At 40.0% G+C, this 16,327-nt stretch overlaps 1 protein-coding gene across 1 annotated transcript in view; it reads left to right on the top strand.

Annotated features, from left to right (window-relative positions):
• The window catches only part of LOC104498294 (monofunctional C1-tetrahydrofolate synthase, mitochondrial-like), a gene marked incomplete at both ends in the record, with an annotated part of 64,426 nt that overhangs the window by 28,447 nt on the left and 19,652 nt on the right, over positions 1-16,327 (top strand). The window contains 5 exons of the mRNA XM_010141650.1: positions 8,092-8,228; positions 9,421-9,467; positions 10,953-11,060; positions 11,764-11,838; positions 15,349-15,451. Coding sequence (XP_010139952.1) covers positions 8,092-8,228; positions 9,421-9,467; positions 10,953-11,060; positions 11,764-11,838; positions 15,349-15,451 — 470 coding nt within the window. The remainder of the gene's footprint in view (positions 1-8,091; positions 8,229-9,420; positions 9,468-10,952; positions 11,061-11,763; positions 11,839-15,348; positions 15,452-16,327) is intronic.

Below are 16,327 nucleotides of genomic sequence, written 5' to 3'. Positions count from 1 at the left end.
AGGAATTACGTGTGTCTCTTCTGGAGAGCTACTGTTTTTTTCTGCATACAGATGAATAACATTTTTTCATTCACCTGGTTTGCTAACTTAGAATTAGAAGTTTGGAAACTTCTAATTGTGAACAAAGGAGAGAAGGTTTATCATTAATATTTAAATTGCAATGTATTTGTTATATTCTGAATTAAGCTATATGGTTGCTTCCTTCTAAGGAAAACCAGTCAGGTTTAAAATACAGCTTAGGCTGATCCAGGAGAGAAGAAGGCTGTTCTTAACTGCCTTGATCTACCGAATCCTCAGCTGGAGTAGTGTTTCACAAACTGTTTGCTTTACTACATTCCTGTGGGGACAGCCTGAATTTCTGGCACTACCAGAGGAGGAACCACTGTAGACTGAGAGACTTGATGTTACAAAGCTGAGCCAGGCTGATGATGAAGCTGTCTTTGAAGCGATGTGATAGAACTGCAGTGTATAAAGATGTTCCTGGAGGATGTTGGAGCAGTTGATTAAGAGAAGGAAATAACAGCTGGTTGAGCTTGGTTTCCTTTGGTAGATTTTTGGTATGTATTTTGCTGCTTTGGAGAAAGAAAAGCAGATCCAGCTTTTGGCTGAGTTTGAAGAAAGTTGCTACCATGTACTTTCAAGCTCATGTTGTCAGCTACACCAGTTGGGTGCTATGCTTGCGGGCTGTGGCAGGCTTCTCTAGCAGCAGAGTCTCACAGAAGCAGAGGTTATTTGAAAATGTCTAGAGGTGGAAGATAGCATGATGCGAACCCCCATGCAGGTGGATTTCAGTTTGTGTTAGATTGTAGACACTAGTGCTTGCTTTTCTTCACACCAATTTGTCTTCTGGTTTCTTCAAGGAAGATCTCTCAAGCAGTTGTCTGAATGCTGGTTTGTGTATATAGATATGGGAGAAATGGGGAAGTTTTGACTAGCAAGATGAAAAGCTGGCAACAAAGAGAAGGTTCTGTCTTAAGATGTATAACATGCATGAAGACTGAACTGTGTTTCTCAAACAAATGGCTGGGTTTGGTATCTACACAACTCGATTACGTAGTATTTTGCCATTTGTAACTTCTCTGAAGTCATTGCATCTTGTGGGGGGAGTATAAAGCCACATCTGCTGCAGGAGTGGTGCCTGGGCAACATGGCTACAATAGTGGGAACGTTCTCTTCTGAGAGACTTCAACGTTTTACTTTGAAATATTGTACATATATATATTTTATAACTTGTGTTTATGTCTTCTCAGCTGTTCTCATTTGCTGAAATGACTGTATCAGACTGATTTTTAAGTGGGGAACTGCATCTGGCGGGGGAACGTTCAGTACAATGAAAACTGAATATCACTCAAGTGTGGAAATCAGGGAGTGAAATAATATCCTCAGCTTTCTTCATCCTCTCCCTGCCAAGGCAAGGTCAAGCAAAACCTGCCATTTGGATTATTATGTTTGTTCACAATAACCAAAGATATTTAGAAATTCTTTTAGAATGATGCAGTATAAGTCTTCAGAGTAAGTTTTCAGTGCTTCAGAGGAAATGTTCGAAATACATGCTTATACTTCAGGGTATTTGGTCTGATGGAAATACTTACTGTGTATGATGTGAACTTTTCGTATGTGAAGGGAGTGAAAAGCTTGTGTGTGTTCAACAAGCTGCAAAATGTCCAGCCTCTGTCCACGAGGCAGCCGGTGATGTTTGTGCCTGTAATTCCACAGTTGGGTTTAAATGTTTCGTCATGTCCAGGAGTTATAATTATTTGCTGCAAATGCTCTTCCAGTTTATTCCTGATGTGCTAGAGCCAAACTTGTTGTTCTGAACAGCAAAATGCAACCAAATGGACATTTTTATCTCTAATTATTTATGACTTTTAAAAAGTTGCTACTAACTGGAAAGTCTTTTTTGCACTTTGAGTGCACACAAATATGCCTAAATGCCTCATTGAGTACATGCAAAATGCAGTTTGATTAACAGATCATGTCATCCAGAAATAGGATAGTCTTAATTTCTTCACAACTTCAGTTTTCTTCTGCATGGAGAGTATTCATTTCACTTTGTTTCATTCTCACTTTTGTGTGTGTGTATGTGTGTGACTTGTTATGGGGCTTGTGTTAGGACAACTTAGGGTCAGAGTCACAAGTTACCATGGAGTAATTAGCTCTTGGGCATCAACTGGCTTATATACAGGCTTCTAGTGTGCTAAAAAAACCCCATGCATGGTCTGTTAACTCAAACTGCCTCCCATTCACTGCAAGTGGGAGCATGCAAATGAAAGTTTGTGCATGACCTAGTAGCTAAGTTTAGTGTCCAGGGTGACTTAATCATGCACTCAAGCATGTTAATAGCGTATTTGTAAACACAATATCAAACTACATCTGAAATCTGTTAGACTCTGTGTATATTTCAGCATTTTGTTTTTAAATGCTCCAGTGCTGCAGCTTTTAACAGATAATTCTGGAAACCTGTTCACTTCGAAAATGCAAGCTGAGGAGTAGGACTACGTGGAATAATTATGAAATGCAATGCTGCTTTTAGTAAAAAATATGTTGGATTTGAGTGCTGGAAAATTGAAAATCAGTACTTTTCACCTAATATTAATAGATTCTGTTGTGATAACTACCTTTTCAAGTAAGATAAAAATGGAGGAGAATAATTACTAACTTAATGCCTTGTACAGGTTATATGGTAGTAAATATCTTAGGGGCAAAATTTTTTTATTTGGAATTGCATTTTAGTTCTAATGGGTATGTATTGGATTGTATTTCTGTTCACTGTATGTTTTGGGCCACGAGGGACTTAAAAGATAGGAAAAATGGTAGACATAAAAAAAAAAAAACCCATAAAGAGTAAGAGGGGAAAATACCATTGTGCTGATGCACTGAAAGGTGACAGTCCAAAGCAAAGTCATGGCTGAGACAGTTTGTCGTGTATTCATCTTGTCATTGCACACCTCTTGACTGGGATTGTCTTGGACAGGTCTTCATCAGCTTTTGAGAGTTTATGGTTGTGGATTCCTCAGCCTGTTCCTGGCTTTGTTCAGTCATTTTAGCTTTGCAATGATCACTGTGCTTTCATGCGTAGAGGCTCCAGTCCCATTTTGAGGATGTCGCTGCAATGTTGTCACAATCTCACCTCGATGAAGTGACAGGAGTTGCAACATTTCTGTGCTCAGTAATATGTTTCTGACAGTCATAATCTTGGGTGGGAGAGGTATGGAGGTGAGGCTGTTGTTTGTGGAAACTGGATTGCTCATGCCCTCCCTAGCTGGGCTTTGCGGGATTCCATGCAGATCACAGGAATGGTGAACTCATTAAAATCTTTGAAATTGCTGATACTGTTGAGTTGAAGATAGGAAATTTGAAAAAGGAGAATTGTCACATATCCAGTAAAGTTCTTGCTGGAGTCACGATGGCTGGGGTGGCTGTGAGGAGGTTACAGCTGGTGCAGTGTATCATCTCACTGTTTGTTTATTTTCTCTTTGGGAGACCTCATGTAGCTTTCCCACAGAATCAGCTCCACTGTAAGCTAATGTGATGTATAACAAACAAACAAAAAGTCTGCATGTTCTTATCTTTGTTTTGATATACATAAGGAGAGAAAGCTTTCCAGTGTTATGGAAAACTTACTTTGCCAAGTTACTGGTGACTGCTTGGTAGGTGGCAAAGTAAGTAGTTTTACAGAGGAAAATGATTGTGGGGTTTTTCATCTAGATTGAAAATGTATTAAAGAAATTTGAAGTGTAATGTAAATGGGTGTAAGTGTCTTGAAGTTCATTAAAATTTACTGTGTTGTAAAGGAGGTTTTTTTCTACATTTGCATAAGGTCAAAACACAGCATTGCACAACTGAGCTCAAGTTAGCCATTGGCAGTTGTGATTTTATACTCATGTGAGTGGGTGACCTAAGCTGCAAGAGTGTCGGCTCAGTAGTGTAGCCAGCAAAAACATCTCACTGTCCACAAAACAGCCTAAGTGGATTATTTTATTTATAAAAACTGATCAAAGTAGGCCAGGTACAAAAGGGAAGATATTTAAAATAAGCTTTCTAAGGAAATTATTGGAATAGACATTTCTCTTAATTTCAGGTGCTTTTTTTGGTTTTTGTTTTTAACCTAATATTTAACCTAATATTTAAAAGTGAGATTCTAGTAACTATTGAAATGGTTAAATGAATGTCTAGCTTTCAGAGGTTATCCTGTAGTGTCCAGGCTGCTGCTGAGCCTGTGAGAATCAAAGGTGTCCTGCCAGGGTGTCTCGTGTAAGATGAGACGTTGCGCATAGGTAAGTGAATTGTTGAGATCAATCTGGCTTCACTGAATAGTGTAATTTGTAGAGTTGTCATTTTTGTTAATTCTGTTAGGTGGAAAGAGACTGAAATGTCAGTTCCTGGTTTTGGCTTCTCAAGTTGACTTCCTATCTGTTTCTTGGGAGAGCATCACCCAAGTGTTGCAAACAATTTATGAAAGTCCAGTTGTTGGTTTTCTTCCTCCATTAGAGCTGCCTTTAGACATTTTGAACCTTTAGATATTCATCTGAGTAACTCTAGTTGCAGTAAAACTGAGGATCACAGGGCCTCTCAGAAGGGACTGGAGCAGATTAAAATGAACAAACCTGTCTGAGGAACACGATGAAATTGTGGGCTGTTAAAGCCAGGCAGATTTGATCAAGTCAAGGTCCTGTCTGCAAAGATGTGCCCGTTTACTGCTGTGAACCATTGTGTGCTTGCATGAGGACACTGGTGTGAAAATAAACTCGCTCTGGTTCATTTTTGCCTCCACTTTGGTGGAGGCTGGTTCTCCCAGAGTGCCACGTTCTCAGAGGCAGAGCATCAATGTACTGGAAATTCAGTAGAGGCAAGATCTGTTTCTCCCAGTTTGATCAGTGGGCAATGGTGTGTTTCTGCTTTTGTTCTCTGGAAAAAGGTCTCTCTCATGGAAAATCCGCAGTACCTTCTGGCTCATTTTATACAGTCATTTAAGAATGGGCCAGCTGGCTTATCGGAGCATTCCAGTAATGTGCTGCTTGATTGTGTGTATCTTCTGTGACAAGTAGATACTGTTCCTCATGCAGTTACCAACGTGCCTTCTGGTTGTGCATTTGTCAATTCCAGTTTCCTTTCCTTTACTGAATAGTAGGCTGCATCTTTGATTTTTGCTTATTTCATAAGTGTTGTAAAGAGTCCCTGTGCTGCTGTGCGTGCCACATCAGCACTTTGCCATGTTTCAAGCTGCACTTGAATAAACAACCTGGCGATGGGTCTCTGAATTCTCTTGAATGTGAACTTTATGTGTGTGGTGTTTAAAAATAGGAGTGACCACCAACAGGAAGCGCTGCAAATACGGGGTGTTCCGTTCAGTGCACATGACGGCTGCCATAGTTTTGGGGATTTGTGGGAAGTCCTTTACTAGTAACTTCCAGTAAACAGAGTGTAGTTTGCTTTTTGGTGGGTTTTTTGTTTGTTAAATAACTAATAGCTTGAAGAGTTATTATCTAGTTAAGCCTTTGAGTGCAGTAATGCTTCAAGATGACTCATATATTCTTAAAATCTGGCTTTAATGCACAGGAATGAGAGAATCAAGTAAATGAGATTAGGACAATAGACAAAAGTGAAGGAGACAGTAGGGGAACCAGGGGCAAGGAGAAGCTATGCTAATAATTATTTGAATGGGGTTTGGACAACCAGTGTCAGAACAATAGTCAGGAGGGTGAAACTGGTAGTGAAAGTGAGTTAACCTGGCTGTGGTGCTCTGCAAGAGGCGTCATCGTACAAAAGGAAGGATCCTGGGACAAAACAGAGATGGCAGAAATGGCGATGGCGGTGGGAAAAATGGACACTGTCGTAGCATTGTAGCGTAAGACAGAGAGGGCTCGCTGTCCAGGCAGAGTAGAGATTAAAAAGTATTTATTCTTGTAGGAGCTGCAAACTTGAAGGTAGAAGAAATGAAGTAGCATTCTGTCTTCCTGCAGTAGGTCAGAAGAAAATAAGGAGGCGTAGCATGGATAAAAAGGGGACAGGAGCCAAAAACTACTTTTGAGAGTTGATAAAATGGCTTTTGAGAGTAGATGAAATGGCTTCTTCTCAGGATATGCTCTAAATCTCCCATGCTTTGTTGACTCTACATCGATCATTTGCTAAAAATCTATGAATTCCCTGTTAAGTCAAGAGAGTGTGGTTCTAGGAAGGTGGGCTGTTGAAATAGTCTGGATAGTAAATTACTAACGATTCTTTAGAATCTGATGGTTGGCAAACATGTTAGAAACATGGGAAAAAAATGACTAAAACCAGATGCCCAAATTTAGTAACCCCTGTACTAAGTGGTCATATAAGAGTAGTTCAAAGCTATCGGTAGATGAAATACACTTTCTGAAGAGTCTCAGTTCAAAGAAGTCTCTTATAGATGTACTAAACCACATTAATTTCACTGGAACTTGAATTTCTGAATAGGAAAATTCTTTCCTAGAAGAGCATAGAAGATGTTAATTTGGTTTGCCTCATATAGCCCGAATTTTTCCAGACAAAATTAACACAGTTGTCTTTTTTTTAACAAAAGCCCACGATCTAACGATGGTGTAAAAGAGAGATTTGTGACAACTTGATGTTTTTCATGTGTCTACATTTTGTGGGACAAAGAAAGGCTTTTGTCAATCTGTAAACTAACTGAACTAAGCTAAATCTTAAAGGCAAGGAGGCAACGTGGATGTCTCCTTGTATTTGACAATTTTACCAACGTTTTTATGCCATTTGAATTGTGATCTGAGGGTAGCAATATCTTGGAAAAATGACTAGTTGGGAAAGGAAATGTTTCTAATTAGAGTTAGATGTTTTAGCTGAAGTTTTGAACAGGTCATAGGATAAGGATTCCTCTTTGACGAGGATATGTGTGCATGCTTGTATTTCCTTGGGAATGGACATTAGTTCTTAACATCAGCTTCACTAAGGTACTTACTTCTCTGTGGGTAGCAAAGGAAGCAAAGATATAAAAGGTTACACTTTGCCAGGAAGTAGGATTTCTGTGAGAGTGGTGTGAGTGGAAAAAGGACTGGGTCTTTTTTTCTTTTGCCAGTCAAGAGGATAAATATCATGCCTCAAATGAATCATCTGAATGCATTTTGGAGATGTGAGGTTGTTCATTCTTGAAGGAAGGAAAAAAAAATAAAAAGGAGAAAAACCCCAGCACTCTGTCTCTTTTAACATGGATCGTAAACAGATGTGCTGACCTTGAAAGTAGGGAAGACATCACTTAAACTGAGGTGTCTCCCCTTCACTGAAGGCTTATGAAGTTTTCTGCTTGCGAAATCATCTATCATTGTTCCTTCATTAAAGAACCCTGATTAAAGGCTTTGAGTGGAGCTTAGAGTCTCTGATCCAAGATTGAATGTCTTTCTAAAATTCTGGTCCTGGTTCAGTCATGGCCCAGACGTGGGAGTTGTAGCATGAGATTTTTGAGCTTTTGTATGGGAGGTTGGACCGTGGTTGTAATTGTCCCTCGTCACCCTTAAATCTGCAAATAAGTCACAAAACATAAGATTAAAATAAATCATGTTCAGCTGAGTATAGCGACTTTTGTGTCCTGGTTTATTTAAAAGGCAGTCGATCTGTCGTTGTTGCGAGTTATGATCACGTGGAAGCTGGAGAGGGATAGTTGAACTCTACAAACAAAAGTGTTGGTTATTTAATTTAAAATATTATTTCATTCAAAGTTTGAGCAGTGGGAGTAAAACCTCTCATGCATTACTATATTCTGAGTACAGGCTCAGAATATCTTGATGGATGGTTTGTTAATGAAACTGGTGAGACTTGTACTGTAATAAAAAAGTCTAAATTCAATATATTCCTTTTAAAACTTTTGCCAAAATAATCTTCTCTTTTTCTGCTATCATAGTAAATTGCTTAAATAGAAGACACATGTATATTAGCATTCCAGCTCGGGCTAGAGACTAACATTTTGGCAGTTTTTTTGTGGAGATGAAGTAATCTTATTGAAATTTGCTGTACAAATATTCTTCATTGAAATCAAAAGCTGTAAGTTCTGATATCCTTAGCCAGGCTGACATCAGCAAAGAATTTGATTAATCTTTTTTCTTGTTTTTCTAGAATAACCCCTACACCCCTAGGAGAGGGGAAAAGCACAGTCACAGTTGGTCTTGTTCAGGCACTTACTGCACACCTTAACATTAATTCTTTTGCTTGTCTAAGACAGCCTTCCCAAGGACCTACTTTTGGAGTTAAAGGTACGTAATATTCGCAGGCTCTATGACCTCTTTCAGATCAAAAGGAAATGGCACTTTTTTTTTTCTTCAATTTCTGAGATACTTCACTAACTCAGTGCATTGTCTGAATGGTAGCATACTGGATTTTTTGGTAAGTGTATAACTAATAGATGAAGATTTCTTACACGTGTCTTGCCATGCAAGCTTCATATCTATGTTCATGTGCTCAACATGTATTGATAACGCAGATAAAACCTAGACGTAATGAAAGACATGGGATATGTGTTAGCCAGGAGTTTTGAGTGACTTCCAGCCACTCCTGTGCTTGGAAACGCATGTCTTTAAATGTTACTGTTTAATTATTCCTTTAGAAGGAGTCCTAAATGCACTCGTATTGATTGGAAATATTCAAGCTGCATCATACGTTTGGCTTGGTCTGAGCCTTTTCTTTCTGTTCTGAGTTGTTGCCCCTCATCGTGGGCTGCTGTCTTTTTTTGCCTAGAAACCCTTTAAAAGCCTGTAGGGCCGGGTAAGAGCCAGCCAGAGTTCAAGCCTGTCTTCAATGCCGATAGGAAGTAATGCAATCTTCTTTTTGCCATTTCTCAGCTGAGATTGGTGCCTAACTGAGCAAGCACTCCCCATCTGCTCTACTTTGCTTTGCTGAAGTCTAAGTTAACAAGTTTGATTTCAGCTGGAAGGCTCCTGGTGCTTGGTGCTTCTCAGCCAAGACTGGTGCATGTGAGTGCTTTAATCCCTCCATCAACTTGTGCGTAGGCTGTGGTGAGCTCCTTTGCTTTTACCCTGAGAGGCAGTGGGGAAGGAGCACTCAGACAAGGGTGTGAATATTTAGTTCGGAAGCAGTGCTTGCTTGTGACTGCTCTGTCTCTCCACCCAACTGCTGCATGTGCATGACTGTGTCCTAAATCTAGGCAGGAGCAGAGCGTACCCCTTATGTAGCCAAAGTCTGAGCCAGGCATCATGTGTAGGCTTTCATTTCAGATCAAGAATTCTGTTATTACTACCTGCTGGAAAAAATCTAGCAAGGTTTAAGGAAAACCTGTTTATTTGGGTGCATCACTGATCCCCCAGTAGAAATCAAAAGGCTAAGAAATGTCTCATCAACACTGTTTATTTCACTTTGTGTGTTTAAGGGTGTTTGTTTTCCTACAAAAACCCTTCTAAGTCTGATATGACCTTATGCTTTCCTGTGCAGGTGGAGCAGCTGGTGGTGGATATGCTCAAGTGATTCCCATGGAAGAGGTGAGACAGCAGGGGAGCAAGTCCCTGTCCTTCTGGGAGGGGTGGGCAGGCCAAGGTGGCTGCTACAGCACTGCTTAATCAGTGGTGATGGCCTGGAAAATTGGGGTGGTCCTTGCCACCTCCACATGGTTCTTGCCACCTCCACGTGCCTGCTGTGTGACTTATTGGAGCTGCAAAGTAGGGGTGCAAAATTGTTGCACAGGTGCTTTCTGTACACATTTGTAACATCTCAGCTGTTCTTCAGATGCTTCCTGAGAAGAAAGCCTCCTATCGATATGTAACATACAAGACAGAGAGCTGGCCACTGCTAATTTTTTATTTTATATCCACATCTATTGCAAAAGAGAATGAGAAAGTGTTACTTTTGTGGTGAAGCAGAAAAAGACAAGGAGACCCAGGGCTGGTGGGTTGAGGAAATTTTTCAAATATAGATTTAGTATTTCTTTTTTAGCAGAAGTCACTGAGTGTGGCAAAACTGACTTGCTTTTAGCCAGGCTGATCCTGCTGCGCTAGAGTGAGACATGCCCAGAATACTGCATGGGGTTGAATACCACAGCTTTTGCTAAATAAGTAAAAGGAAGGTGGTTTGGCTCAGCAACATTGATGAAACAGAAAAGTTTCCTTTGAAAAATGGTTTTTCACAGGTGCAGGCTGTGGGGAGCTGCACGGGCTGGGAGTTACCATGAGGGTGGCCAAGTTGGGGCTGGGCAGCCAGGGCTCATCCCATCTCCAGCCAGGAGCAGGCAGCCATGGGCACTTGGACAGACCCAGTCCGGGCTTTAGTCACTTCTGTGGGGATGGGCCGAGATCAAGCTGGGATGTGGCCCTGCTGGTAGGCCTGACTTGGTGTGGCCCGTGGATGGGCAGGACTGTGGGGAGCTGGGTACTAGCCCTGCTACGGTGTTGCTGGGGCAGGGACTGACGTCTGTGGGGAGCTGACGCGGGGTCCTGGGCTGTGGGACAGCACTGGGGGTCCACGCAGGGTCAGTCAGGTCTCGTGGTGCCCCTTGATCCCTGATGCTGTCAAAGTGAAAGAACTGTGTCACTAACTCTGAATTAATCTGCATCATTCTCCCATGGCTAGCAGAAAGCTGGCATATGCCCCCAAAGCCAGCATGCATGGTGTGCTCTGGGGGACTCAATAGGACTCAACACCTCTGGTCCCGGTCAGTTAGTAAATACTGACAGTAAACCCGTTTACTGTTAATGATGTGGAACCATAGCCCTGGGCTTTTCAATCTTGCATCATTTAGCAAAGAATATAGACATTAGTGGTTTCATTTGGCTGAACTAAGGGTAGTTTACCGTGTCCTTCATATAGCTTTGTGTGTTTTCAGCCTGATAATATTTCACCTACACTGGTAGGTGACTAGAGCTGCAGCCTCAAGAAGACAGCAGTGATTTTTGTTGTTGTTCAATGTCTGAGATTAATAAATTGAGTTAAATGGTTCTTATAAAAATATTTTGTTGTTTTCACCTTCTTAGTTCAATCTTCATTTGACTGGAGATATTCATGCTATAACTGCTGCAAATAATTTGCTGGCTGCTGCTATTGATGCTAGGATTTTGCATGAGAATACTCAGTCTGATAAGGTGAGAATTATTTTCTGATATCCACATGACATTTTTCTTAGTTTTTCAGTAAACTGCATTTTAAAGCAAAATAAGTTGATTATCTTTTTGTATTTTCACTGTGTGAACAGAAACTATTGCTGAAGCTGTTCTATGTTCTGCTGGGATATTTTGAATATATTTTTCTGGCGAATAGCTATCATAAGGTAGTCTTTAAGATAAGGATCTTATGCCCAAAACATTGTCAACTATTTCAGGCTGTACTAAATAGTCAACATGTTTTCTCTGTATATAATCTTACTGTTTTTAAAAATTGTATACTCCTTTTAAAAATATAGTTGGGTATGATGTACCTTAAGGCGATGATGTTCTGGGGAAAATAAACTAGATCTTCCCTTGACTAAATCTGTTGTGACCTTAATAAAAATGCTACCTTTGGTCTTTAAAGAGAAGGGAGGGCTACAGTGTAATACTTTTTTGTGTGTGTGTGAAAAATAGAAACACCGTAATTTTGGTAATTGGATTTAGACTGTTAGGCATTGCTCAAAAGCCTACCACCTTCTCAGAAATGTTTTTTAAGTCACTAACTGGAAGTCCACAACTTACATGGTTGGGAAATCCATGCTGAAATTAGTCTGAATAAAATAAAAACATTACCCTTTTTTTTAACTAGTTGCTGACTGTATCTTTTTCTTTCATTAACTGCTTCTGTGTTTTTTTCTAGGCTTTGTATAATAGACTGGTTCCAGTAGTTAATGGCGTGAGAGGATTTTCAGCTATTCAGCTTGCCCGTCTGAGAGTAAGTTGTTAATGTAGTTTCTTCTCAGTTATAGTATCTCTTCATAAAATGTACTCTCTAACACAATTTGTTTAAAATTGTTTGATGCGTGGGACTAAGTTTGTACAAACCCTCCCTCATGAATTTATCAAGTCAAGATTTTTTTCTGAAAGGATCATCCTTGAAGTAATAGAATCTGGGTCTGACATTATTTTCATAACTAACATTTTTGCTATTCTTTTCTCCTAAAATAAACCAATAATGTTTTTAAATGCTTTGTCTTACCCGATGAAATATTAGTGGCTTTAAAATTCTTTTCCTCTTATGGTGAAATCACATTTGAAATCTCATATTCTTTGGTTTTGCAATATTTGCTGGTTTTGAACATTTATTATAGCATATACTTCTGGGGTTTTATTGATGTTAGTTTGACAGCGTTCTTCCTTCAAGAGGTGGAACCATACTTGTGTGACCAGAGTATTTTTGCATCCCGTCTTGCTTTCTGAATAATTCCAGAAGAGCTTCCTATGCAATTCATGTTTGAGTAACGTATCTGGGTTTGAGGCTGACATTCTGACAAATAACGGGGGAGCAACGCAGTCCACTGGCATAGGGGAAGTGGAATATGAAGCTCTTGAATGTGACCCATAAGGACAGCTTCAGTCTACTGTGTCCAGTTACATGTTTGTGGTTGGCTTTTGAGGCCTGACCAGTGGTGTTTCAGAGTCACCAGATGGCAATGGAGAGCTGCCCAGTGTGCACTTGGAATTGGGGGGTGGAAAGGAGGATAGAGGTACTAGCTTCAGTTAAAAAAAAAAAAAAAAAGTTTCTCACGACATTAAAAGCTTTTATGCTGCTCATATGAATGCCAGTAAACTAAATTGTGCCTCCTTGACTCTGTGGCAGAAGAGATCTCACAGGATTTTGGAGTATTTTCATTTTGTCCTTGTTTATAGTGTGCACAGAGCGACAAGTAGAGGAGGAGGGGGAGTGTTTTTGTTACGATATACCAACTATCTCTACAGTTTAAATGGATTCCTCTCCACATGAGCTGGAACTCAGTAAAAGAGTGCTTGGCTTTATATCATTCAAATACATGCATCGTAATTGTCAATATAACTGAATTATTTTGCTATGAATTATTTTTAGTATTATGAATCCCATTACAACTGAAAAAAGTAAAAAAAAAAAAATCTTTGTGGGATGGCGTTGGAGTTTAACCCCAGCTGGCACCTAAGTATCATGCAGCCACTTGCTCACTCGTTCCTCACCCCCCACCACCAGCGGGATGGGAAGGAGAATCAAAACCAAGTAAAACTCATGGGTTGAGATAAGAGCAGTTTAATGATTGAAATAAAAAGAAAATATAAAAATGATAATTGTGATGAAAAAGAAGATACCAGAGGGTAAAATAAAACCTGAGAAAGACAAGCAATGCAGTTGCTCACCACTCGCTGACCAATGCTCAGCCAGTCCCTGAGCAGTGATTAGCCCCTCTCGGCCAACTACCCCCAGTGTATATACTGGGCATGACGTCCTATGTCATATGGACATATGGTATGGAATATTTCTTTGGCCAGTTTGGATCAGCTGTACTGGCTGTGTCTCACCCCAAATTCTTGTGCCCCTCCAGCCTTCTCAGTGGCAGGGGATGAGAAGCTGAAAAGTCCTTGGCTTAGGATAAACACTGCTTAGCAGAGAAAGACAAGCAATGCAGTTGCTCACCACTCGCTGACCAATGCTCAGCCAGTCCCTGAGCAGTGATTAGCCCCTCTCGGCCAACTACCCCCAGTGTATATACTGGGCATGACGTCCTATGTCATATGGACATATGGTATGGAATATTTCTTTGGCCAGTTTGGATCAGCTGTACTGGCTGTGTCTCACCCCAAATTCTTGTGCCCCTCCAGCCTTCTCAGTGGCAGGGCATGAGAAGCTGAAAAGTCCTTGACTTAGTATAAACACTGCTTAGCAACAACTGAAAATATCGGTGTGTTACCAACATTATTCTCATCCTAAATCCAAACACAGCGCTGTACCAGCTACTAGAAAGAAAATTAACTCAATCTCAGCCAAAACCAGGACAGATGGGATTACACTTTTTTTCAAAAGGATTTTTAAGATTGAAACTTACCTGTGTGGTTTGGATTTGTAATTACAGAAGGTTCCATGCAATTTTTATTCTCAAACTCCTTGTCTAATGTCAGGAGCTACCTTTCTCATTCCCCTGCTCCTCAGCTTTTTTCTCTTTTTTCCCTTAATTACTAGCCTAAGACCTCCTTACGTTACCTTCTCTCTTTAACTGCTTCAACCCCAGTCTTTTCTTTGTCTCCTTTTCCATGTCAACTCTTCCCACCTGCATTTTTTTCTTGCTGCTTAGATCCAGTATAGACGTCGTTGAGACCCTGGGAGGGATAGGCTCCTTTCTTTGTAGTCCCAATGCCCAGCCCTCCTTGCAACAGTGGAAAGTTATAAAAATGACAGAAAATTTTGATGTTAGCCCTCTGTGGAAAAATGCTCTAGAAAAATGCCTGTTAACACCAAGCAGGAGGAATGAGCACTGAACTCTGCCTGCCATCCCCCAGCGGGATTGTTCCTTTCTTAATTGCCTGTTTTCATAGAATTTGTAAGAAACTTTGTCAAATTGGATTAAAATTGGCCAACAGATTAGAAAAATATTAATACAAGACTGGCAGTTGAGGACATAAGCCTTTCTTCATTAAAACTGGGATGAAAAATCTTGGAGTACCAAGTCAAAACTTGCAAGGTTGTTGCCCTTTTCAGTACTGTGGGAAATGCCCCAGTGAGTGCATGTGGAGTTGAAAGCATCTCTCACAGTCTGAGAGTCCAATCTTCACAAAGAAGCATGACAAAACCAGTTTTAATACTTTCAAAAGAATCTCCCCAGCTTTCTAGAAATAACTGTTGGGAAATAACTGAAGTAGAGAAAGGCTGTTGTAGCTCTTTGAATAATTTTAGACTTTTATATTTGCTTTATTTTTAGTTCTGTAGTGTAAGCATGTTGATTAATTCACTGAGAAATGCTTCTAATGCCAGAGAAAATTAAGATTTTTTTTTTTGGAGACTACAGTTCTTAAACACGGGTTTCTGATTGATCTTTGTGTAGATACTTCCTGAAGCAAAAGGTTTTATTTTTTCAAAGATGATTCACACAAGACAATGCATGGGTTGTTCAAAGATTTCCACAAACTAGAGCCAACAATTAATTTTATTCATAACTGATAATGTTGAATTTTGGTTTACATTAAGAGTTTCTTCTGTGTAAGAAGGAGGTTGTTAATTTAATGGCCTACGAGTGCTTCTCCTTTTCTGTTTCATTTCTCCATCTATATTTACCCCTATTTTAGTTACAGGTGATTTCTTATGTGCTTTTTTTTATTATTAGTTTTAGTCCTGACATGCTTCTTTACAAAATGCTTGCCGAAAGTGGGGGTGATAAGCCAGTGCAGCTCTACGTTTCAAAGCAAAAAAAGGCACTTCATTGCATCTGTTTAACTTGTTTTTGTGTAGAGGCTGGGAATAAACAAGACTGATCCTGGGACACTAACAGAAGAGGAGATCAGCAAATTTGTGCGCCTTGATATTGACCCATCTACCATAACATGGCAAAGAGGTATGTGGTCAGAAAGCCTCACTTCAGCTTGGATTTGATCATAACTTATTTCCTATTTTGCTTAATTTTACCTCATTCAGAGCTGTTTCTGCTCTCTGGCTGTAACAGCAACCCATTTGCAAGTGGGAAATGTGTGTCCCTAGCAGATTTTGCTGCAGTACGTTGCTCTAAACTTGGTCAAATACCTCCTGTAACTGAAGAGACTTTGCTAATATTCTGAAAGATAGATTGCTCTGAGAGTTTAAGTACATCCCTTGTCTTTTACATTAGGTAATACATCTTAAAACATATGAAAGTGGATTTTCCTTGCATTTTACAAGTCTTGCCCATTCTTTCGTAACTGTGTCTATTATGGGTTCAGATTATTTGTACTGTGCTTGATTTGGTCCCTCATCCTCCCCAGCTCAGCAGTCTGGGGAGCTCAGAGGCTAAATAGCCTCAGGGATTATGTGTTTTTCCTGTTTTTAAAGTGTCTTGAGTTTTTTGCTTTTTAGGAAGAAGAGGTGAAAGATGTGGTATGGTTTCCACTATGTATGCCAAGCAAACCCATATCCAGTCTCGCACCCTTACACAACTGCCCTCTGCATTTTCCAGTCCCAGTGCTGGGTTAAATTTCGTGTTTACTTCAACTTCTGTATCTCTCATTTGTAAGCAAGTAAACTCCGCACAAAGTTTTGAGCTAGATTTTTCTTCCTAAGTTCTCAAACACCAAAGTTATTAGTTCAAAATCATTGTTAAATGGAATGCATTGTGATGAGAAAATAAGGAGTACCTACTGAGGCATGAGGAGCCCTTCGTGTGCATGTCATCTCAGACCTGGGATATTTTTCTGAAGATAATACTGGGAGATGTGGCATAAGATGTTTTTTATTAGTC

This window comes from Buceros rhinoceros, unplaced genomic scaffold (genome assembly GCF_000710305.1).
Source record: "Buceros rhinoceros silvestris isolate BGI_N320 unplaced genomic scaffold, ASM71030v1 scaffold31508, whole genome shotgun sequence".
NCBI classification, from domain to species: Eukaryota; Metazoa; Chordata; class Aves; order Bucerotiformes; family Bucerotidae; genus Buceros; species Buceros rhinoceros.
The sequence above is the reverse complement of the archived record's forward strand: the minus strand, read 5'-3'. Positions and strand labels throughout refer to the sequence as shown.